Source organism: Falco punctatus, assembly GCF_963210335.1.
Source record: "Falco punctatus genome assembly, chromosome: Z".
In the NCBI taxonomy this organism is placed as follows: domain Eukaryota; kingdom Metazoa; phylum Chordata; class Aves; order Falconiformes; family Falconidae; genus Falco; species Falco punctatus.
In genome coordinates, this window is record NC_137586.1 from 54,479,309 (window position 1) to 54,500,762 (window position 21,454).

The following is a 21,454-nucleotide window of genomic DNA, read 5'->3' on the forward strand; positions in this document are numbered from 1 at the left end:
TGGTCCAGTGAAGCCCTGTTGGTCTATAGCAAGAATCTACATAGAGCAGGTGTTTTACTGCATGAATGAGAGAAGTTGCTGTATATTACCCAAGTATTTTGTTATGTTGCTAGTATCCTGTTAACTTCAAACCATGTAAATGGAAAAGAATCAAATTTTGAATTTAAAGGGGACTCGGTATTTTTAAAGAATCCATAACCTCCCCATACAAACATTACATGCTACATCCTTTTCTAAATCCATGTGTAAATAACTTTTCCTACTAAGGCATAGACTTGTAGTAACTTACTGCTTTACACGAAGTGGGAGAAAGCAGTAGCATTAGGTGTGGTACAGAGCTGTGAGTTTAGGTCAAGCATCTGTGTGGGTTTTTTGTGTTAATCGTGTAAGATTGCTAGGCAGCTGGAAATTCTGTAGGTTGTTGTTCAAACCAGTAGGATAAGGGTACTGCTAAAAGGTGTTTCTTGCTGGTTTTACTGATGTTGTTGGCAGGTCTGTATCCTGAAAGAGAATGTTACGTCCTGTTGTATTTGGTATTTGAAACAAGACATTCCAGTTCAGAGGTTCTGCTCCTCTTAGCAATGGATCATTAGCCCTGTCACATGACTAAACTTTAGGGAACAGCAACTCTCTGCCTGATGTTAACGCTAAGATTTCTGAGAATATTAAGTCTAATAATCTGGGTAACTGTTACAAGATTTAGCTTATTTGCACAAAGATAATTCATTTAGACTAAAAGCTTTGATCTACATACAGCTGTAAAGTGTTTTTGTAGAACATTTAGGTGATTTCAAATACTGTTATTCTGAAGCAGTGCAGTATTATACTGTGATGAATGAGGAATCAATTTACCTTTTTTACACCGGCAGAAGTCCATAAAAGAGAATCTTTAATACTTTAACTATGCCTTTCTTATATCTACTCCAGGAAACACCTGGGTAGTAGCCATGTATGGATCTAATTTTACCTTTGAATTGGATAAGAGAAAGATAATGGCAGAAGTGAGAATATTTGGACTTTTGTTGTATTTTAGTTTACACATCAAACTTGTACTTGAGATTTTGTGTACGTCTGATACTATATTAAGATAGCTTGATGACAATCCAGGGTTTGTTTCTTCGAAGTGTTACTGAGTCTTGTACAATGTGGCCATCACCTCAGGATGTGCTAGGGCACTATGGCAGGGTTATTCCTTTCTTCAGTTTGAGTGAATTGTGGCAGGAGCCCCTGGGCTTTTGAGGATTTTGACCCTAGAGGGCAGCAGAAGATCTCGAGCCTTGATTCCAGCTGACTGTCACGTGTTACCCCATGCTGACTATAAATACTCTTCCACTTAGTTTTTTTTTCATTGTGATCACTAGAGACTTGTTGAAAGCCTGGCTTCTTTTGGTTTTCATTTTTGAGTTGACGTGCTTTCTACCCCAGTCACTAATGCCTTCAAGTCGAAACGGTGGTATGAATGTTTTAGTTTATCTTTTTAGTAGTTTGATAGTAGATTTGTTTAAATTCTTTGGAGGTTTGGCATTATAGAGCATCTAAAAAATGTAATTCTTCTGTTTGCAGTTGATCGGTAAAATTTAAGATGTTTCTTACATGGATGAAGTTAACAATGTTACTGAAAGTATGCAGCCTTTTCAAGGACTTTTGTTTGAAAACATAGCTGTTCGTATTGTGTATGTACCAACATTGAAGTACAGATGTCTAGAGGAAGGGACAAATGGTGACTCTGTACCAGGAAAAAGTCTTAGAAGGCTACTGCAGTTACTGACATGAACTTTGCTTTTTGTCTGTGCTTCCAGAGGAGTAAGGCTTTTTCAACTTTGTTTATTCTGAAATTTGTCATAAGATAATTTTTGGTTTTGCTTCTTTTTTAGCTGATCCTTTTGACCCATTCACAATGTCATCAACTTCAGAGAATCAAGCCCTGTCTGGTCCAGACCTCTTTGGGGACTTCCTTAATCCAAGCTCGGTATCTACACCTAGTACAGTTCCTTCCACACACAGTTCGCTTCCGCCTTCTTCCAGCTCAGACTTCTTAAATTTAGGTAAGTGTGCTTCTGGTGTTCTGTTTCTGAACAGTTGCTGCTGCTCTGTGCATTTGTCTTTCAGCTTAGTCAAGGTGGATTAGTGTCTTAACAGATCCACTTGTTTTGACTGCTGTTTTAATTAGCTCCATGTTCTGGGAATGCAAATACAAATGCACCAAGTAGTGAGAGTCTCCTGTATAATGTCATGCTAATATTTATGAGGCGAGAGGATTTCTAGCATTGCTCACCTTCTGTTGGGAGCTGGAGTTTCCTCTGAGAGTACTTAGAAATGAGAGTACACAAACACCTGCAAAGTTAATGACAATGCTATTTTGATTGTATTCAGTTTTTAAAGATTTTTTCTGAAAGACTTGGAAAAGAAATGAGCAAGTCAAATTATAATATAGCCAATTATTTAAATGCAAGCTGAAGCTAGCTTGGACCTTCTTGATCTGAACGTGTTCTGGTAATACACTTATGGAGTACATTATGTAATACTCTAATCTTATTTCTTTCATTTAATTTCTGACGTATTCTTGGTGATGTCTTTTCCTCATGCATTTATTTTAAAATCTATTTGTCATTAAACAAAAAGCTTTGTGATCTGTTCGGTCTTCTCATATCTCCTTGCTAAACACATTATTTTCAAAGTGTTACTAAGTAGAGCTTCTGAGCATGCTCATTCTTTAGAGAAGCATACCCTTACAGAAACGGAGTGGTAGAGCCAGAAGTGTTGGCATTTTAAATCTGACTTTCAAAGACAAGTGTAGGTCCTCTCCATAGGAATGGAGCTTGTGGCCAGTCTGTAACAGCTCTTTGCTGCTGTCTCATCCCGCACTGTTCCCTGCTCCTGTGTAGGCCCTTCCCATGGGGTAGGCTTTCAGGAACCTGGGTCTCTGTAGGGTACAGTCCTTCAGGAGCAGACTGCTCCAGTGTGGGTCCTCCAGGGGCTGCAGCTCCTGCCAGGAGCCTGCTGCTGTGTGGGCTCCTCTCCATGGGCTGTGTCTGTGTCCAGCGTACATCCATCTGCACGGGCTCATCTACAGGCTGCAGTATGGATATTTTTACTCCACTGTGATTTTCTCCACAGGCTGTGGGGAAATCTCTGCTCTGGCACCTGGAACACCTCCTCCCCTTCATCCATTGGCCTTGGTGTCTGCAGGGCTGGTTTTCATTCGTTTTTCTCACTCTTCTCACAGCTGCCGTGCAGTGTTTTTTACCCTTTCTTATTTATGTATGTGTTTCCAGAGGTGAAAACATCCCCTCTTGGCTGAGCAGCACTTGGCAGCTGTATCCTGCAGTGGGTCTATTGGAGCTGGTTGTGTCCAGCATGGAGCAGTTAGGCCTCTCCTCACAGAGTCTGCCCTTGCAGACCCCTACTTAGAAATTGGATGTAGTTAGGAATGGTGGTATCACATTCCTCACCCTGAATCCAGCAGCATTTTCTTCCCAGCACTTACTGCATGCAGTTTTGAGTTGCCATCATTGTTGGACAGTCTTGTCTAGTTGACCCTGCCTTTGAGTGATGCAGTCTGAGTGTTAGCTACAGAGAAACTGGTTTAAAAAAATGCAGTATTTGCCTGTCTGAGATGAGGCCTTCATCCTTGAAATAAGACTAGCCAGCTGATTAGCCTCTCTACCATGTATTTAAGCATTATATTTGAGCTGTGGTTGATTCTGCTGAGAAGATCCCACTTGCTGCTTTCTTTGCAGCATTTTTGTTCTGGCCTGGATACAGTAACAGCTGTGTTTTATAGTTGTATAGTTGCCAGTTTTTTGCCACTTTTTTAATTATGAGACTTTCATTGTCACTACATGAGATTACCAAGCAGATGATACTTTTTTTTTTCCTGTAAAGTAGAAGTTTTAATCAATACTGATCTGTGGAGCATCATCTTGGCCAAAAAATCTCATCTCACTCAAGAGTCAGGGACCTCTGAAGATTATCTAGTTGACCTGCACAAAGCAGGGTCAGGTAGAGCAGGCTGCTCAAGACCATGACCTTGCTGATTTTCATTGTTTCCAAGGATGCAGTCTTTAACAAGACTCAACAACCTCTATGGGCAACTTGTGTGCCAGTACTTGACTACTCTTACAGAAAAAACTACTGCTTAGATGGGGTTTCCTGTGTTTCAGTTTGTGCCTGTTGCCCTCTTGCCCTTCCACTGAACAGCACTAAGAAGCCTGGCTGTCTTTATTTCTTCCTGTTAAGTATTTATACACATTGATAAGATTGCCCACCCCCAGTCCTTCTCTTCTCCAGATTAAACAATACCAGGATCTTCAGCCTGTCCTCATATCAGAGGTGCTTCAATCCCTATATGACAGAGAACTCTTTCATATACTAAATTTAAGTTGTAAAAATACATAAACTTGATTTTCTGCTCTCTGAATGTTTCCCTGCAACCTCTAGGAGACCACCATCAATGTTCAGCTGTTAGTAACATCTGAGCAAGTACAGAAGAAAAGAAATATTTTGACACGTGACTTCACTGCTTATTGTTTCATGTGTACTATTCCTTATTTTGGCTGAAAACTTGCACTGTGGTAAATGCATTAGCATACTGCTATTTTAATGTGATTTCTGGAGCTTTCTGTCAACACAAGGAAAAGATGCTTAAAATGTACCCATCTTCTTGTTTAGTCTACAGTTATACAGGGATTTCCCAATTTTTCTCCATTGATATTCAGGCTTTAAAAACCCTGTGGGAGTGGAGGACTTGGGATAATATTTCATGCTCCTTATCTTTACCAAAAGGACGACTTTAAAATGGACAACTTTTCTGTGTTCAGCTGAAATGGAGTATGTATTTGTGACCAGATGGAATGCTAAAGGCTCAGGTATTTAGCAGGGAAGTTAGAAAAATTAATAGCTGTAATGCTTCTAACGTGAGTGAGTGAAAGGACGTGATAACTAGCAACTGGAGAAGAGGGCAAATGAGAGCATGTTTTCAAATGACGTATTTGGAAGAATTATGTTGAGCAAGCAGAAGAAAGTGCAAACAGGAAGTCATTAAAGTGAGGAACAATTTTAAACACACTAAAAAAATTAGTAGTAATGTCAGTGTTCATTCAAAATAAGCTGCAGCCATGAGACATGGTGAATCTACTGTTAGAGCGGTAATACGTGTCTAGAATTAAATTTTAGTGATGGGTAAGCTTTCTGGAGTAGTAAACAGTTACTGAACCTCTACAGATAACAGGAGAAAAGCGGTTTCAGTGAGCGTAATCAAGAATTAGAATTTTAGGCTTGTATTTCTTAGGGTGCCTTGAAATTTAAAATCATAGGAGTGTTAAAATGTGATTTCAATTTGTAGGAAAGATGGGTCTTAAAGAATATCTGATCTGTTAAGGCATTCTATCCTGTACTATAAAAATGTTGATCAGTTTTGCTAAATGGCAGTATGTTAACACGGTATTTTAATTTTCTGTGAAAAAACTAGTAATTTAGAGAAGCTAGTAGGATGACTGAGTTCAGAATCGATAACCTGCACTTGAGTGGCCACACTTGCAAATACAAGCTGTCACCAGTAGCTGGAGGAGTATCCTTTTTTCCTTAGTAGGTACCTGCTCAGCGAGCATTTTTGAGAACAGAAATGATTTGTTTGGATATGCAAGTAGGTGGTCATCTCTAATGCAAGTTGAGTCAGGAATGTATTTCCCTTTGCAAGAATGAACTGATCTGATCAAGAGATAGCAGGAGATGCAGAAGGTGATCAAAAGAAAGCTGATTGACCAATGTAGTATTCTCCTGTGTAGAAGTTAGTTTCAGGCTGTTCTCAGTCAGGCTTTAGAGAAGGTTAAAAAAACCTTGCGTCATATTAAACCAGCCTCTTGGTCCACAGAAAATCCTGTTGCCCTCTGTGATTAAAGGATTTCCTGTAGAGATGACAAGTTAAATAAAGAAAACCTAATGTGAGGTGGTGTGTTTGATAGACTAAAATGTAGGGCTCTTATTTTGGGAAGCTGGGAAGTGTGATCTGATTACCACCAACTTATTCTTGTATCTTAGCTTGGTTGGAGCACTGTTAGTAAAGCACTATGCTCTGACCTTCAGCAGTTTACTGCTTTATGGCTAAGGATTATACATGTGCATTAAAGAAGAACTTAAGGGGCAAGCAGCTATGGATCTCCTTGCCCGTAATAAATTGCTTCAACTTTCTGAACGTTTAGCTATGCTTCATGTTTTACTCTTTCTTTAGATATTCTGCTCCTTTACCGTAATGTATCTGTATGATTCCAGTGTGCCAGGTTACAAAAATCAGGGATTCAGCATGCGGTCTCTTCAAAAATATGTAGAGGTAGGAGTATCATGTTGGTAGCACTATTTCTTGATGTGAAATCTATTGTAATGCCCAAATTGTACAACTAGAAAGAATGTAGCATAAGAATAAACAGTTGCAGAAGGAACATCTTACCTGTTCAGTGTATTGCACATTGTACTCCATTGTTTCAGATTTTTGTGATAAAAGCGTAACGGATGAGTGTAAGCTTGTACTATTTATAGTGAATTTACTGCTGAACAACTAGGCTGCTCCCTGCTTTGTTCAGGGTGGGGGATGTGATGAATTTGATTGCTCTTAAACTAGCAGTTATAAAAGAGCTGATTCCCATAGTGTGTTCTCAGTCTTTCAAGTGCATTCAGCTGTAGTTTAGTCTAGCTTACTCTTATTTCTCTCAAGCTTAAGTCTGGAGAAAGGGCTGAAAATTGTACCATACCTTCAGAAGACTTTGGAGTCTTTGTGCATTTTATTTTGATATTTTCCTTCACATGCAGCAGAGATGATAATGCTGAAATACAGGCTCTTGGCAGACATTTCCTGCAGAGTATTTAATGTTCTCTGTTTGCAACCATAAGATCTAAGTATAAATACAATTAGTGGATTGAGGTGGTGGAAGGGATATTTAATTTGCTTCAAGTTATTTCCTCAAGTAAGATAAAATAGTTTCTGTGACTTGGTAGCTATTCAGAATGTAAAGCTGAGAGAAGTGAAAAGCTGTGATGTAGTGTCTGAACATCCAAAGCATCAAAACATCACAATTTCTGAAAGGATGGCTGGGTTAGCTTTCCAAATTCTAGGTCTTTGGAAATGTCTTCGAGTACCACTAAACATACTGGCTTTGAAATACCACCTTTGCTCTGTAGCACTGACTGTTGTCATAGCATTGAAGGGGCGGTTCTGCTTTGTCTCTGCAAGCTGTGCTTGAAGGGAATGCTCAGAGCTGGCATGCAGCTTTTGAGTGTTCCTTATCTAGGACTTCTCATTCCAAGGATGGCTCACCTCATACTCTGTGTGTCAGAAAGTGCAAAATCATTTTTTGTCAGGTGGTGGCAGTTATAACCCTGTATGGGATAGGGCACATTCTAGAAGTTAGTGGAAGCAGCCTTGCATCCTTTTGAATGTGACTGTTTCATTATCTGTTCTCAGTTAGCATGGTGCTTTTGCTTTGCACATAGAAAAGCAGCTTTTATCCACTGAGCTAGTGATTCTCAATCTTTTCGCAGAAGAGATCACTCTTCCTGTATTCTGCTTTTTAATTGCATGCATTCATTCATGTATTGAACTGAAAAGGGCTATTAGTTTGTCAAGAGCTCCCTTTGTCACATGAGGCCTGGAGTAGTCAAACCTGCAGTTTGAAATGACCTGGCTCCACCTGTGTAGCACCCAGACTGCTGAGTGATATGGAGCACTGTTTCTTAAGCACTGCTGCTTTCTCGTTAGCCGTTGTGTTGTCAGGATCATCAGTGTGCCCTGAAGCCAACCCTTAGCTAGTCCTTTTGCCCCGGAGACCGAAGTTGTTAAAATCGTAGCACTGCCTATGCATGAAAATACCTCCTCTATGAAGTGCATGAGATGTTTCAAATACAAAAGAAGGAATTCCAGTGGTAAAACCCTTCTGAGTCCTGTGTAAGACTGCATGGCTGTGTTACGGGGAAGTTTAAGCAAGCTGTGTAGTTGGTCATTGTAGCTGGCAATGTGGTACACAGTTCTATTGGTATTGGCAGGATATCAATTATTGTGATGGTTTTCTTTTTCTGTAGGGAATTTGACACCAGAGCCACCTAAAATAGCATCTTCTGCAAGCCATCCAGATCTCTTAGGTGGATGGGATTCTTGGGCAGATTCCTCGGCAACGAGTGATGTAGCATCACCACAGTTGAAGCCTCTTTTTGAAGGTATTAAATTCTTCCATTAAAGGGAATAAGAAATACTCCAGACTTAGTTTAATCATCTGATACTGCTGAACATGCCTTCATGCCTTTTTGCTCTGTTGCTTAAAGGACTCCATGCTCTTGTGCTTAAATGCCTCTTTAGTAAGGCACCTGTGTAGTTTTTCAAAGTACATTCAAGGCTGAGGAACCAAATAGTTTGTTGTCTATAGTAATGGTGATTCTTGCCATGGTGAAAGATGTTGTGGGGCAGAATGGTGGGGAGGTTTACATGAGGCGTTGTGGGAATAGTGTGTTTACTCATTTTCTCAATTTCCAAATACACCAGGTGCATGATATGTTTTCTTATCACATAGGCCAAGCTTTTACCACAGGGAGCCAGTCCAGTGTGTCTTCAGGTCTGTCTTTCAGCCAGGCTAAGTCTCAGAACTTTGATCCTTTTGCTGATCTTGCCAATCTTGGATCTGGTCTTCCAGGTAAGATGTTACTTTTAAGAGACTATACATAATGCCACTAACATTTGATTTGCTTCTTGTACCAATAAATGTAACTGATAGCTTATGTAAACCATTTTCTTTTAATTAACAAACAGCTTGAGGCAGTTGCTGGGAGCAGACAAGTAACAAGAAAAGACTGAATTTTTACTCAGATTGCATGAAACATCCAGAATAGTATTTAAGAAGATAACCACACTGTGACTTAGAAACAGTGTAATACGTAGAGCTTCAGAATCTAGTTCAGAGGGTAAGAGAAACCCAGGGTTGCTGATTAAGTAACTGAGCATGAAGTTTCTTATCCAGCATTGATTGATGCTGTGCTGTGAAGGATATAAAGTGAAACCTGAGTTAAATTCTTTTAGATCCAAAGCAGCAGTTGTTTTATTTCAGTAGGCCTTTGTAGCTCCGCTGCTCAAATCTGTCATGTTCAAGATGAGCACAAATCAAGCCCATACTTGTACACCTATAGCATAAGCATTATTTGTCAGTTTGCACTGCTGTGCACAAGAAATTATGGAAGATAAGACACAACGTGGAGTAACACTTGTTCCAGGATGTTATCTTCACCCCAGACTCAGGAATTAGCCCTGCAGCATTCTCAAACAGCAGAAAAACTAAGGACAATGAAAAGAGCTGAGGTCCGTGCATTTCAGGACCACACTGCCATAGCAAATGGCTGATTTGTAGCTGCTAAATTTGCCTAGCTGCCAAGAGTCCAAGGAATGATTTGGAACAGCCTGTATTTGTTGAGCTGCTGAATTACAGAGATGTGCTTTTCCCTTAGCTTGGAGCTGACAGAGGTTTTATCCTGTTGCCTTGGCGATTAGCGTTGTGTATTGCATTGAGTACCCTCTTGGTGGAATTATCTTATGTAAACATAGGTAACATACACTATTTGGCTTCTTTATGTTGCCTGTGCATAATTACTTGCAAAATTTCGGTGTTGAAGCAGTACCAATAAGGCTGCTCTGCAGTAAACAGTTGACAAAAACTTTCTAGCTTAATAATTCAGGTTATTATGGACTTTTTAAATCTATAGATAGTGTGACATTAAAAAAAATCAACTTATCTTTGACATACTGAACCAGTGGGAGAAATTTACTGATTTTAGCAGGATTTAGATCAATTTGTTATTCTTTCAGGTAACTTTCAATAGGAAAAATGACTGCATTAGAAAGTAGCCAGGTGTCACTGTGCTAGTTAACCTTCTTAGGCATGAACAGAATTTTCAGGGAGTTATAGCAACTGGAGTTTAGACTCGGTGTTGTATTTTTCATAGGAGTTTTGGCCTTCATATAAAAGTCATAATGAAAGCTGCTTAATTGGGAGTGCTACCTAAACAGAAAACAAGCAATAGCTAGAGGGAGGTGTTAGTGGTGTATGAGGCTAGTGGTGGGATACCAAGACTGTTCTGTAATAGTTGTTCTCACACCCTTCATTTCTAGGGATGATCTTGTACCAGAAAGTAGGAGTGTAGTGTTGAAAAGTTGCTAGTGAGGCATTAGCTTGTTCTACAGGAAGAATTTATTGGCTTTCAAGAATGAAATAAGGAATGTAGAATGCTTGGAAAGAGTAGTAGAATGAGATTATTTTTCAGTGTGGAAGGTTATGTACTCTGACAAGTGACGGGGCTATTTTATTTTTTATTCCTGTGAATTTCACACATTAGTTAACTGAGTCTTCAATCACTTCTATGCAATTGTATGCTTTCATAAAAAAACTAGTGCAATTGTAGATTCTATCAGGTGTTGTATTGCAGTACCAGGTTTTATCAGGTATGGTATTAGAGGTATAGTATGGTATCTTGTAGGTGGCCCTGGGGAGACTTTTTGTGTAAACTGTTACAACTATGAGCAGTGGCTACCAGAAAGAGCTATCAAGAGATCTGAGGTGTGGGGAACGAGTTTTGAAAGAAGAAACGAAGTTTACATTGCTGTGTCTACACAGACAAGCTTGGGTGTTTTTTCTGAGGCTTTAGGCTGAATCAAAGGGGATAAAAATAAGAACAAGTAAGTTTAAGCTGGCTTGGGATATGTTTGATCTGAAAGTTCGGTTCTAAGCAGCAGCAGCTGATCAGTAATGTATGTGGAGATTCAAATAATAATCTACCTTCTTCCAAGAAATAATGAGATGGGATCATAAGTTTGTCATTCAAGACCAGTGATAAAGATTTCTGGTTTTGAAGTGTTGGTATTTCATTCATATTAGACTTCCTGACTGGCTTCAGGTGTGTAATTACATTTGACCACTAGTCTTGAATTTGTGGTTCTCTCACTTTTAGGGAATTCTTCCAACATGAAGAAGTCTTAAGCTGTTTAGGATGCCACATATATCAAATGTTTCTCTTACAAAAAAATCTATATGTATCTACATTCAGTCGTCATTCTATTTTTTGCCTCGGTATAATGCCAGGTATATGCAACTTGTCAAGGGAACTCGGTTTCTAGGAATCTTTCCAAAGGAAGTCAGTCAAGGGCAACTGAATGGTGGCTTGGTTTAGAATAAAAAAAAATCAGGTTTATTTTCTTCAGTGAGACAAAAAGCTGAATAATGAATTTAGAAGGTTGGAGCTCAATTTGTTTACAATGAGTATTGTAGAGTTGAGAAAAGGCCCTGTACGTTCTTCCCAAAGTAAGGAGCAGCGAAGCTGCTAAGCAGGGTTATTTTATACTGGTTTAATGAAAGGAAATGGGATACTAAAAACTGAGTCAATATTGTGTTGATACAGAGGCTTGTTGATTACACCAAGGTGATTACAACAGTCTCCTGCAGGTTTCAGTGCTTTTTTTACTCATGTGCAACATTCCCTGCTAATGCTGCTGTAGGATAATGTTTTCATCTTTCTTAAACAGTAGTGCAAGAAATCACTAGAAACTTTGAAAGCATTTATTTGAAAAACTAATTCTATGATCAAGAAAATGTAATATATTGAGAATATTTTCATTGTCCTCTGCATATTAACGATTGTTGAAGTATAATGAATTGGGAGGCAGAACTAATGTCACTGCCAAATTATTTTCTGACCTTACACAAGCCTAGCTGACCAGGCAAGAGCAGATGCTTCTGCTAAAACTAACAGTTGAGAACTTTAATGATAAGAGACCGAGACTTTCAGTAACAGTTCTAGCTCCTGCCATCCAAGTTACTCGTTAATGAGACTCTTCAATTCATTTTATACAAGTTTTTCTGTAAGTGTTCTCTTGTATAATGGTATCACTATAAACGATGTGGTTGGATGTCAAAACTAAACTGTCTTACTTGTATTAAACAGGTGACAGATACTGAGCTGAAAAACTTAATTAGGTGTTTATTGTTAGGTTCCTCCAGTGGTGGACTTTCAAGTAGTGGCTTTGGTCAGAAGACTGCTCCATCTCAGAAGCTGGGAAATCAGTGGCAGAAATCGACGAAACCACAAAGTACTTCATGGCAGTCCCAGCCTAAATCCAGCACAGCAGCTAAACCCAATTACACAGTAAACTTCAGTGTCATTGGGGGACGAGAAGAAAGAGGAGTCAGAACCCTGAGCTTTGGTAAGTTTTCTGAAGGCATCGCTTATAATGGCCTGCTGAAGTTAGTCAGATGCTCTGTTAGCTGCAGACGCTCTTGTACCTTCATTTTTTAATTTCTGTTCAGATTATTATCTAGTAGAAATCAGAAAAAAGCTTGGCAAATCTGGTGTCCTGCTTTTGCAAAACTACACTGGAATATCACAGAGATAAACTGGCCATGACCCCAAAATATTTGCAGGTGCGGGTATAAAGTCTCAAGGCTATATTCACTAACCCACATGGGTACTGGTTTTGCATCACTGGGTTAAAAAGGTAAATTTGACCTATCCAGGGGGAGGTGGTTGGTAATGTTGCTTCATGCTAGTCCACTTGTGATACACAGGTAAAAGGATGCAACATTCTTCCCACCTGAAGAATAGCAGCTACCCTTAAGAAAGGTTGAGGTTAAACTTACTGGAAATTCTTGTGTTTCCAACAAGGATGGGGACAGGAACAGGTGGAGTCATTCCTGGAACTAGTTCCTTAAGATATTCCCACTGAACAGGCAAGCCTAGACATATAGGGATGGGCATAGCCTCTTCTATGTTAACCTTCTTGGAAAATTTTATTTTATTTTATTAGGATTATGGTGAGCAGTAGGTACTTATGTATGTTGAAGTAATTCTGTTGATCTGTATCTGCAAAGAGGTGACAGGATAGAGAGGCAGTGGGCATAAGTTGCAGCCCAGGGAAGTCTGGAGAACAGGGAAAAAAAATTTCATTTAGCATCATGAAATGCTGAAATGGGGAAATGGATCTTGTGGTTCCTTGTCCTTGAAAATAGGTGGACCTCAACTGGACAAGGACCTGAGAAACTTATCTTGTTGTCCTTGTTTTGATTGGGCATTGGGCTGGATGACATCCAAACACATCTTCAGAATTTAATTATTCTACAGCTCTCTGAAATTTGTTGGTTCTATAATGACTATTCATGTTTTATCCCTTCATTATTGTGCTTGTTTCAACATACTTAAATGTTGAGTAAATACTTTGGACTAGAGTGAGTATATGGTCACTTGAAAAACTGCTGCGCGGCAGTTAGAATTACTTTATGGTGGAGAAGTGGAACTGTTTCCAAAATCATAAATAGGTAGGTGTGTATTCCCTCGTGCTCCATTTTTTAAAAAAGAGGATGTATAAGTATTTAGTCACATGTACACACACGAGGTTATCTGCTCTGCTGGGCTGAGAACTTGTCAGTAACCCCTCTTGTTCTTATCCTTCCGTAGTCTTGTAATTCATTTATCAGGCCACTGAAGAATATTTGTCATGGTAGTGACATCTCATGCAGGTATGTCTAAGTGCAGTGTGTTTTCCCCGTTAATGTATTCTTCTATTAAACTTTTCATTTAATGTTTTTCTTCTTTCATAGGTCAAAAGCCAAAAGTTTCAGAAAATGACTTTGAGGATCTTTTATCTAATCAAGGGTTTTCAACTAAATCTGATAAAAAGGGACCAAAGACCATTGCTGAGATGAGAAAACAAGAAATGTCCAAAGATATGGATCCCTTGAAACTCAAGGTTTGTTTAATGTTGATTTTGGTTTATAGTGAAAAGCTGCACTCGTGATTGGAACTACTGATAACAGCAGAAGGATACAATGATTAACAGAGCAAACTAATAGAACAGAATGAAGTTCTATCTGTATTTAAACGAATATAACTGTAAAAGTTAATTAGCATGAGCAAGAAGCAGTTGGCAGTGAATATAGCACAAGAAGTGTGTGGATGGAACTTGAGTTCCTGTTTGTTTCAGCTAAGCTTGGAGAATTAAGAACCTGGGATTTTGTCCATTTCTTGAAGCCCAGACTGTTCTTTATCTCTAATATTCCTAAAGGTCTCCTTAGAAAAGGTGGGTTTGGCTGATAATACAAAACTACACTTTCAAAAAACAGGTGGGTGAGTAGTTGTCTTCAGGGTGACCACTTCCTTGCATTTACCGGTTAACAAGTGCTAACCTAAGAAATTATGAAAAGGTACAGTTCTGGAGATAGGCTGTAGAACTAATCTGTGGGGTGTTGCCTGATTGGCTGTTCAGATTTTTTGATGTATTACTCATAATATCAAATATTAGTAACTTCCAGTTTTGTAGTCTTTATGGTGCTTCAGAAATTAATAAAAGAACTTTGGAGGGATGATGAAATTTGTTTTCACAAAGTGTTTTACTTGAAGAGAGTGTACACAGCTTGCATGGTTACCTTTTCACACAAATCACCATAAATGGAAATACATACAGATTTTTATTTACAGTACTTGTTGCTGATAGAGGGCAGAGATTTTCAGATTACTGAAACCAGTGTTCAGTGAAGACACTGTGTCACTGTATCACAGTGACTTGAATATTTCTCTTGAAGTCTCTAAAACAGCTAGTTACTCTAATCAACTTTCCTGGGGGTATCTGAAAGAACACTTCAGTTTGTGCACCCCTGCAGGTTGCGTAAGTAAACATTAACTATTAATATACATGATCTGAAACTTTTGTACAAATAAAGAAAGAATTTTAGTAAACTAATGCTGTGTGGCTTGACAGGGAGTTAATGTAATTGTGACAGATGTTCTTAATTACTCCAGTCAGTTTTCTTGTCATTAATTCTACAAGGTTTTGTAATAATGTTACTCTCATAATTTATCTTGCAACAGCTGAATTTCTGCAGTGAACTGGTAACAACGAGCTACTCTGTAATGACAGATGTAAAATACCACTTTTAGGTGGTTAATGGTCTGGGTACCAGAAAGAAAAAATGTAGTAGGGCAGTTGGACCTCTGGGGTGAATGCAGCAAGACAACCGTACTTGGGTCTTAATCTTGTAGTCCTGTACAGAGTGAAGATTATGTCTTCAGACAGACTGAGAACGTTTACAGTGCTGCATCATTCTATACGTTCTGTTTTTCCCAGATTCTTGAATGGATTGAAGGAAAGGAGAGAAATATCAGAGCATTAATATCCACGCTTCATACAGTGCTTTGGGAAGGGGAAAATAAGTGGAAACCAGTCAGCATGGCAGATCTAGTAACTCCTGAACAAGTAAAGAAGTGCTACAGGAAAGCAGTGCTTGTAGTACATCCAGACAAGGTGAGCATGTTCCTCGGATCTTGTTTCCTTCTAAGAAGGAATGTGAACTGTTTTTACCACACCATGCTAGTCCCTGAGGTGATGCAGCCTTATTTCTTGATTAGCACACTAGATGCTCTTCACTTTGCTTCTGTTGTCTTCTGGATTTGGTGTCCTCCTGTGTTCAGGTAGTACAGGATTTTTCTTGTCACCCTGTCACAGTGCAGAGTTCCAACAGGTAAATGTTAACAAATGAAAGATCCCATTAAGGTTGTACTGAGCACCAAAGTCAGTTATGCTGAGTTCTGACTGACTGCAGGCAGGTTTAATGCTGATTAGTAGAATCTGCTTTATTTCTGCCAGCTGATACTTCAGGTCTTTTAGGACTATTCACCAGTGTATGAAGACTTGGAGGCCACCACAGCAAAACTGGTGGAAAAAACCTGCTGAGCCTCCTTTAATAAACAACTTTACTAGGAACCAGAAAAAGTAAACTTTACTAGAGTAAACAAATTAGCAGTTAAAAAATACTTGATGAATGTGACATTCCAGTTGTCTTTTAAAAATATTTAATGCATTCTGTTGCTGTTTGTTATTCTCCCAATGTATAAAGGTAGCTTCTTATCCTGAGTTACTGCTCTAGGCTGTGTTTGAGATAAAAAGATAAACATTGAATATACCTGGTTTGAATTTTAAGGGTTTTGTATCACTGGTGGTTCAGTGAGCCATATTCTAAGCCATATGTTTTCCTGTATCTGTAACAAAGAAACAAGACGTTGTTCATTCTTTTCTTCCCCCCAGTCCTTTGCTGATTTTGGCCATGTTGCTGTTCTTGGCCATGTGCCTTCCTCCACCGTTGTGGTGGTTTTTTTGGTGCTTTCTGTAAGCCCCTTAGTGCATCAGTGTCAGAATGCAGGTCTTTAGAGGCATTTTCTTCCTCTTTTTTTTTTTTTTGTTTTTTTGTTTGCCACTTTGACTTAAAGCAGTCCGTAGAAGTGTCTAAAGTACTGCAGCTGGCAAGAGCCAAGCAGCAGGAGAAAGGGAGGGATAATGGAGAGGGCTCTGGGGCTTCCTTTTTGTGTTGGAAAGAACCTGTTAAAATGGCTCGTCTTGTGGGACTGAATCTTTACTAAGCATGAGGGTTGGGTTGGCCCAGAGGCAGGGCTGATGTGAAACAGGCAGGGAATCAGGAGCATACCATCTTCATTTGAATATGGAGGCATATGCACAGGAGGTGCTATGTAGTTAATGTTGAATCTTAGTATCATTCACAATAAGCAACAGATTTTTCTCCAGGAAATCTGTCCCAAAGGGGTCATCTTAAATAGTGCTTAAATGTTATTCTTGTACATTACTGCAAGGTCTGTCAGGAAGCAATCCCCAAAATGACTGGATTTGATCATTAACTAATACTCACTAAAACTATTTATGAAAAGAACGGCTTCAAAATCTTTAAGTTGTTTATGAATTGCACTAAAAGTTTGAAGTGATGTAAGGAAACCAAGACTTCGGCTTTGTTTAAAATAATCATGCCAAACTTTGGATAAGATTGGAGAGAGCTGTGGGTCTGCAAAATTATATTCACGCAGCAGTCTAAAGTTGTTGAATAAGATAGCAAATATAAAAGGGGTGAGATCTTTCCCGAGTCACACAACTTCTATTCTTTTTAAGCTTCTAATGTGTTCTGGTTTTTTTCAGGCCACAGGACAACCTTATGAGCAGTATGCCAAAATGATCTTCATGGAATTGAATGATGCATGGTCAGAGTTTGAAAACCAGGGATCAAAATCCCTTTTTTAAAACTTAATCTGTTCCAGAACTGCTTCCAAAAGCTGGAGCTGAGCATTGTTGTGACTTTATTGTGCCTATGATTTATGAAGAGCTTTATCATGATTTCAGCAGTTTCTATTAATTCATTAGTGTGGTGATGTATTTTGGAAGATGTAGAGTACAAAGCATTACACAGATGCATTAAAAAAACCAGCTGCTTAGTACTTGAAGAAATCAGCCTGGGAGTAAAGATTTCCTTTCAGATTTGTATATGGTAAAATAGATTTTTAATGAAGCTCCATGATTTCTGGTATACTAGTATTAATTAGAAATCATTCCAATTTCATCAGTCTTTGTTTTCCCTCTGCTTTCCTCAATTTGTCTACTATCTTTCAGTAGTTTTGTCATTCATTTTTTGTTTGCTGCCTGTCGCCTTACTGAGTTTTGGTTATCAGCAGTGAATTTGCTTGGCTTATCTCAGAGCTGAAGGTGTATATTTTTATCTGTATTTTCTGTAATCAATCTGATAATCATTCTGTAAATAATGTTTTCTGGCAATACCTGTGTTTCTTACAACAAAGTAACAGGTGTTTAGCCAAAAAGACCCCAAATATGGGACAGTAAGCCAGGGTTGTTCTTGATCTTTAGTCTTCTTACATACCATGAATCTAGAAACAAATCCTGACTAAATTTAAGGTCTGCATGTTCCTGCTGTTTTGTTATTTATTGTGAACCTTTGGAAGGCAGTACTCTGATGAGAACTTACTTTCCTAGCTCTTAAAATGGTGTCTCTTGCTTCTGATTTCAGTGGAACGTTCCTTCCATTGGACTTTCAGCTACTCTGATAGAAATAATGTTACTCTGAAACTTGAAGTGTAAGCACAAAACATTTTACTCTGCTTTGATTTGTCTGAGTAATACTACATTACTCACTACCATCTGGGGAGCATTTGAAGTGCTTTAACACATTTTGCTGCATGTCTGAACTTACGTATTTTTGAGATATGCATGACATCAGTGTACATGAAAATACAGAGTGTATTGGTAGACTGTTGCATATCTGCTCACCTACCTTCCGTGCACTGGCTAGTGCAAGATGAGTAGACACAAACTTCGTAACAAAACTTGCCATGTTTTCTCATCCCTGTCCAGAAGGCGGTTTTTCACTAGTGCTGGGGTGAATGAATGCAAATGACCAATGACTGTTATACTCTGTGTAATAACAAAATGCAATTTTTGTATCAAGTTGAAAATGTAGAAAATTAAGTGTTGTGGTATTAAAGCTTTGGCAGCAGTCTCTTGAAGAAAGTACAGTTGGGCATTTAAGGGGATATTTTTATCATCTCACTGTTTTACACATTTTGCATGCTGAACTGAGAGTGAAGCTGTACCGTTATCAGAGGTACCTGTTCAGCTGAACAACATCTGAAGAGAAAACGTGAGATTTTTTTTTAATTCCAACTGAACAGTTCTGGATGAGGCTTTCCACTGCCATGCACTGATGAACATAGTGAACCGAAGATTTGTTTTCTGTAGAAGATAAAGCAGCATGAGGACCAATAAAGATGTTTCATAAGGCTTATATTATTATTATTTTTTTAGTTATAGCAGTCTGGGGGGAGGGAAGCTAAGGTAAATCCTCTAGAAACATATGTTGAGTCTTAATGTTCCTTCTAAAGGAGAGGGTCATTTGGAAGAAAAATCCAGAAGTTCCATTTGAAGTTATCTTAAAGCAGTAAGAAGTGGTAAAAAAACCCCAAAACAACCAACTGGGAATGAGGGCTTTTCAGCCTTTCTCATGCTCTGTACTTCATTGTTAGTTGGTTGTCTGCTGTACCGGCTAGGACTGCACTCAAACTATTACATACCCATTTCACTGTAGCTATATTCTTAATGTCCACAAGCTGAAAAGCTTTTAGAACAGGCTACAGAAAAAAAATGATTAAGCTGAGACTTGATTAGATACTGTGAATTGTCTGTGGGCTTAAAATGTGTATTTTCCATTCATGCTTATATTATTATTCATTGCACAGTTAGATTTTGAAATGTTGAAGTGAAATTGTGCCCTGAAAGCTAGACTTTATATCTGCTTCTGCTGCCTGCAAAGCTTGAGGTTGAGGTGACTGAATGTTGCCAATAGGTTAATGTGTCTACCAGACTTCACATGTGGCACTTGAAGTTCTGTTGTGATCTCCTTTACTCTTGTAGCAAATCACAGTGCCTTTTGGCCCATGTTTCTAAGTTCTTTTGTCTGTTAGTGACAACTGACTCATACCATGCCGCCTTTGTAGCCTACCAGGATCCAGTTTTTCAAAGTCAGTAGCTTGACACGGTTATTGCAGGAGCACAGAAAAACAATGCAGCGTAAATTAAGGAAAGAGTAGAGAAGAACATCCCGATTCTAATCTGCATCTCAGATTTTTTTCTGAAGTTGACCTATTCCTACCTTCCTCTGCTAAAATGTCGTCTAGACTGGTAGAATGAACCTAGAAAGGTTTGTAGCCTGCTTTTCCAGGCCTTTTAGAAGTGCTACTGGTAAGCTATAGACAAGCGGCAGTACCAAGTGCTAGGCTTTTCTGCAGAAGTTGCTATAAAGCAGGGCTTATAAAATGGTAGGGCAGGTTTCCACTAGTTATTTCTGAATTAAGTTGCTTATGTTACATTGCTGTTAGATCTGGAGGCTACCTTAAAATGGAGATCTGTGAAGAAGAATCTGTGTTAGGAGTGCGTGTGACTAGAACCTGCCGCATGTGGAAGAGTGGTGTGTTTTGACCATGTTGGAGGAAATCGCTTGGTGTCTTTAACCTTGGGCATGCCTCTGATGTTTCCTGATGCTGTCAAATTTCCTTGAACTTCACAACAGGGAAGAGAAAGAAAATGAGCATACATTCATATTAGATCACAGGGTTATACTCCGTATTGTTAGTGGGTAGCGATTGCCAAACATCAAACCTGGGAGGAAAACTTCCTCTGCATTGTCGTTTGGGTAAAGTTCAGGTAGTTTGCTAATCAGTGGTAACTTCATTCAGCAAGTACAGAATGGAAAACCTACAACGGTACTGAAGTGCATTTCCTTCAAATAGAGGCTAAGCCCTTGGCATTCCACCTGTGAGGGTAACTAGTGTTCATGAAAAATGGCTTGTTTACCTCCACTTTCTTGCTAATTCTGGAAAGTTCCTCCAATGTTGTCTTGCCAAGCACAGAGTAACAGTTCCTTCCTGAATGCAGGCTAAGTCCCAAAGCTGCATGCCCAGGACTGAGATGGCCAGGTTGCATGCACCGTTCCACGTCTCAGGGCCAGACTGCAGTTGCCACAGCAGCAGCAGTATGTTTGCGTAGTGATTGGCTGTTGCGTTTTCTGTTGCTCACAGGAATATTTCGGGGTAGCATAAATGGGGAAGCCTTGTTGCTCCTTAGCTGTGACCTTAACTGTATAACAATTGCAATGTAACAAATGCTTTGTAAATAAGTTCAGATTAGTCTTGTTACAGATGCCTGTGCTTTGTGAGTTGGTTGACATTTTCTGTCAAGGATTTGCGGGTGATTGACCTGCGAAAGCTGTATAAGGAATGTATCATTTATTGCCCCTTGAGTCTGTCCCTGGTGCAGAATGCCCAGTGACAAGGAGCAAAGGGTGTGACTCAGCTGAGCTGTGGTTCTGATCTTGATGAATCTTGCAGTGCTCACTTGCTCTCTGTTTGGGTGAGTTTATTGTAGGCTGCAGTTCAGACTGCATTAAGCTTCTAACATACGCTCCAAAAATAAGAATTCAGTCATTTTTATAAAGGATACATGTTGTCACAGGAACTTTTTATTACCAAAAGAGGATTAAGAGGCATTGTGAGAACTCCCAAAACTCTTTAGTGGAATGTACTGTATATTTGCAATGTAGACTTCTAGAAGCGATTGTCATCTCTGATAAGGACTTAGTTGTTCTGAGATCCTTATTGTATTTACCTGTAGTTGTGATTGTACTTTCTATACCTGTGATTTTTCTAGTTTGGGGATGTGGAAGGACAGAACAGATATTCATTCTTTGCAATCTTTCAGGAAATGCAATGTACTGAGTAATTTTGCTAATAGTGAAAAGAAAATTATACCTGTATGTATATAATGGTAATATTGTCAAATTAAGCCTTGTTTCAAAGTAGGTTTGATGTTTAGCACAATGTCCTTGCACAGAATATTTTGCTTTGAAATGTATTACAACTTAACCAGTGATCAATTAAAACAAACAAAATGACTTTGCATGTTTTTTCTTTCCCAAGGGAGAAGCAACCCGAATACACAAAGCATTTACACTGCCTCTTTCAGAACAATATGCGAGTGTTAGAGAAGTGGTTCTCATTAGTTGACTGAACCTCTTAGAAACCAAGTGTGTCATCAGAA

The 21,454-nt window shown here is 39.0% G+C and overlaps 1 protein-coding gene across 2 annotated transcripts in view; it reads left to right on the forward strand.

Moving 5' to 3' along the window:
* Window positions 1–21,309, forward strand: part of GAK (cyclin G associated kinase) — a 77,013-nt gene extending 55,704 nt beyond the window's left edge. For both annotated transcript variants that reach the window (XM_080371717.1, XM_080371718.1), the window contains exons 22-28: window positions 1,875–2,045; window positions 8,071–8,205; window positions 8,556–8,675; window positions 12,014–12,226; window positions 13,617–13,765; window positions 15,140–15,316; window positions 16,994–21,309. In XM_080371717.1, coding sequence (XP_080227843.1) covers window positions 1,875–2,045; window positions 8,071–8,205; window positions 8,556–8,675; window positions 12,014–12,226; window positions 13,617–13,765; window positions 15,140–15,316; window positions 16,994–17,095 — 1,067 coding nt within the window. In that variant the 3' untranslated portion in view covers window positions 17,096–21,309. The remainder of the gene's footprint in view (window positions 1–1,874; window positions 2,046–8,070; window positions 8,206–8,555; window positions 8,676–12,013; window positions 12,227–13,616; window positions 13,766–15,139; window positions 15,317–16,993) is intronic.
* The last annotated feature ends 145 nt before the right edge of the window (window positions 21,310–21,454 follow it).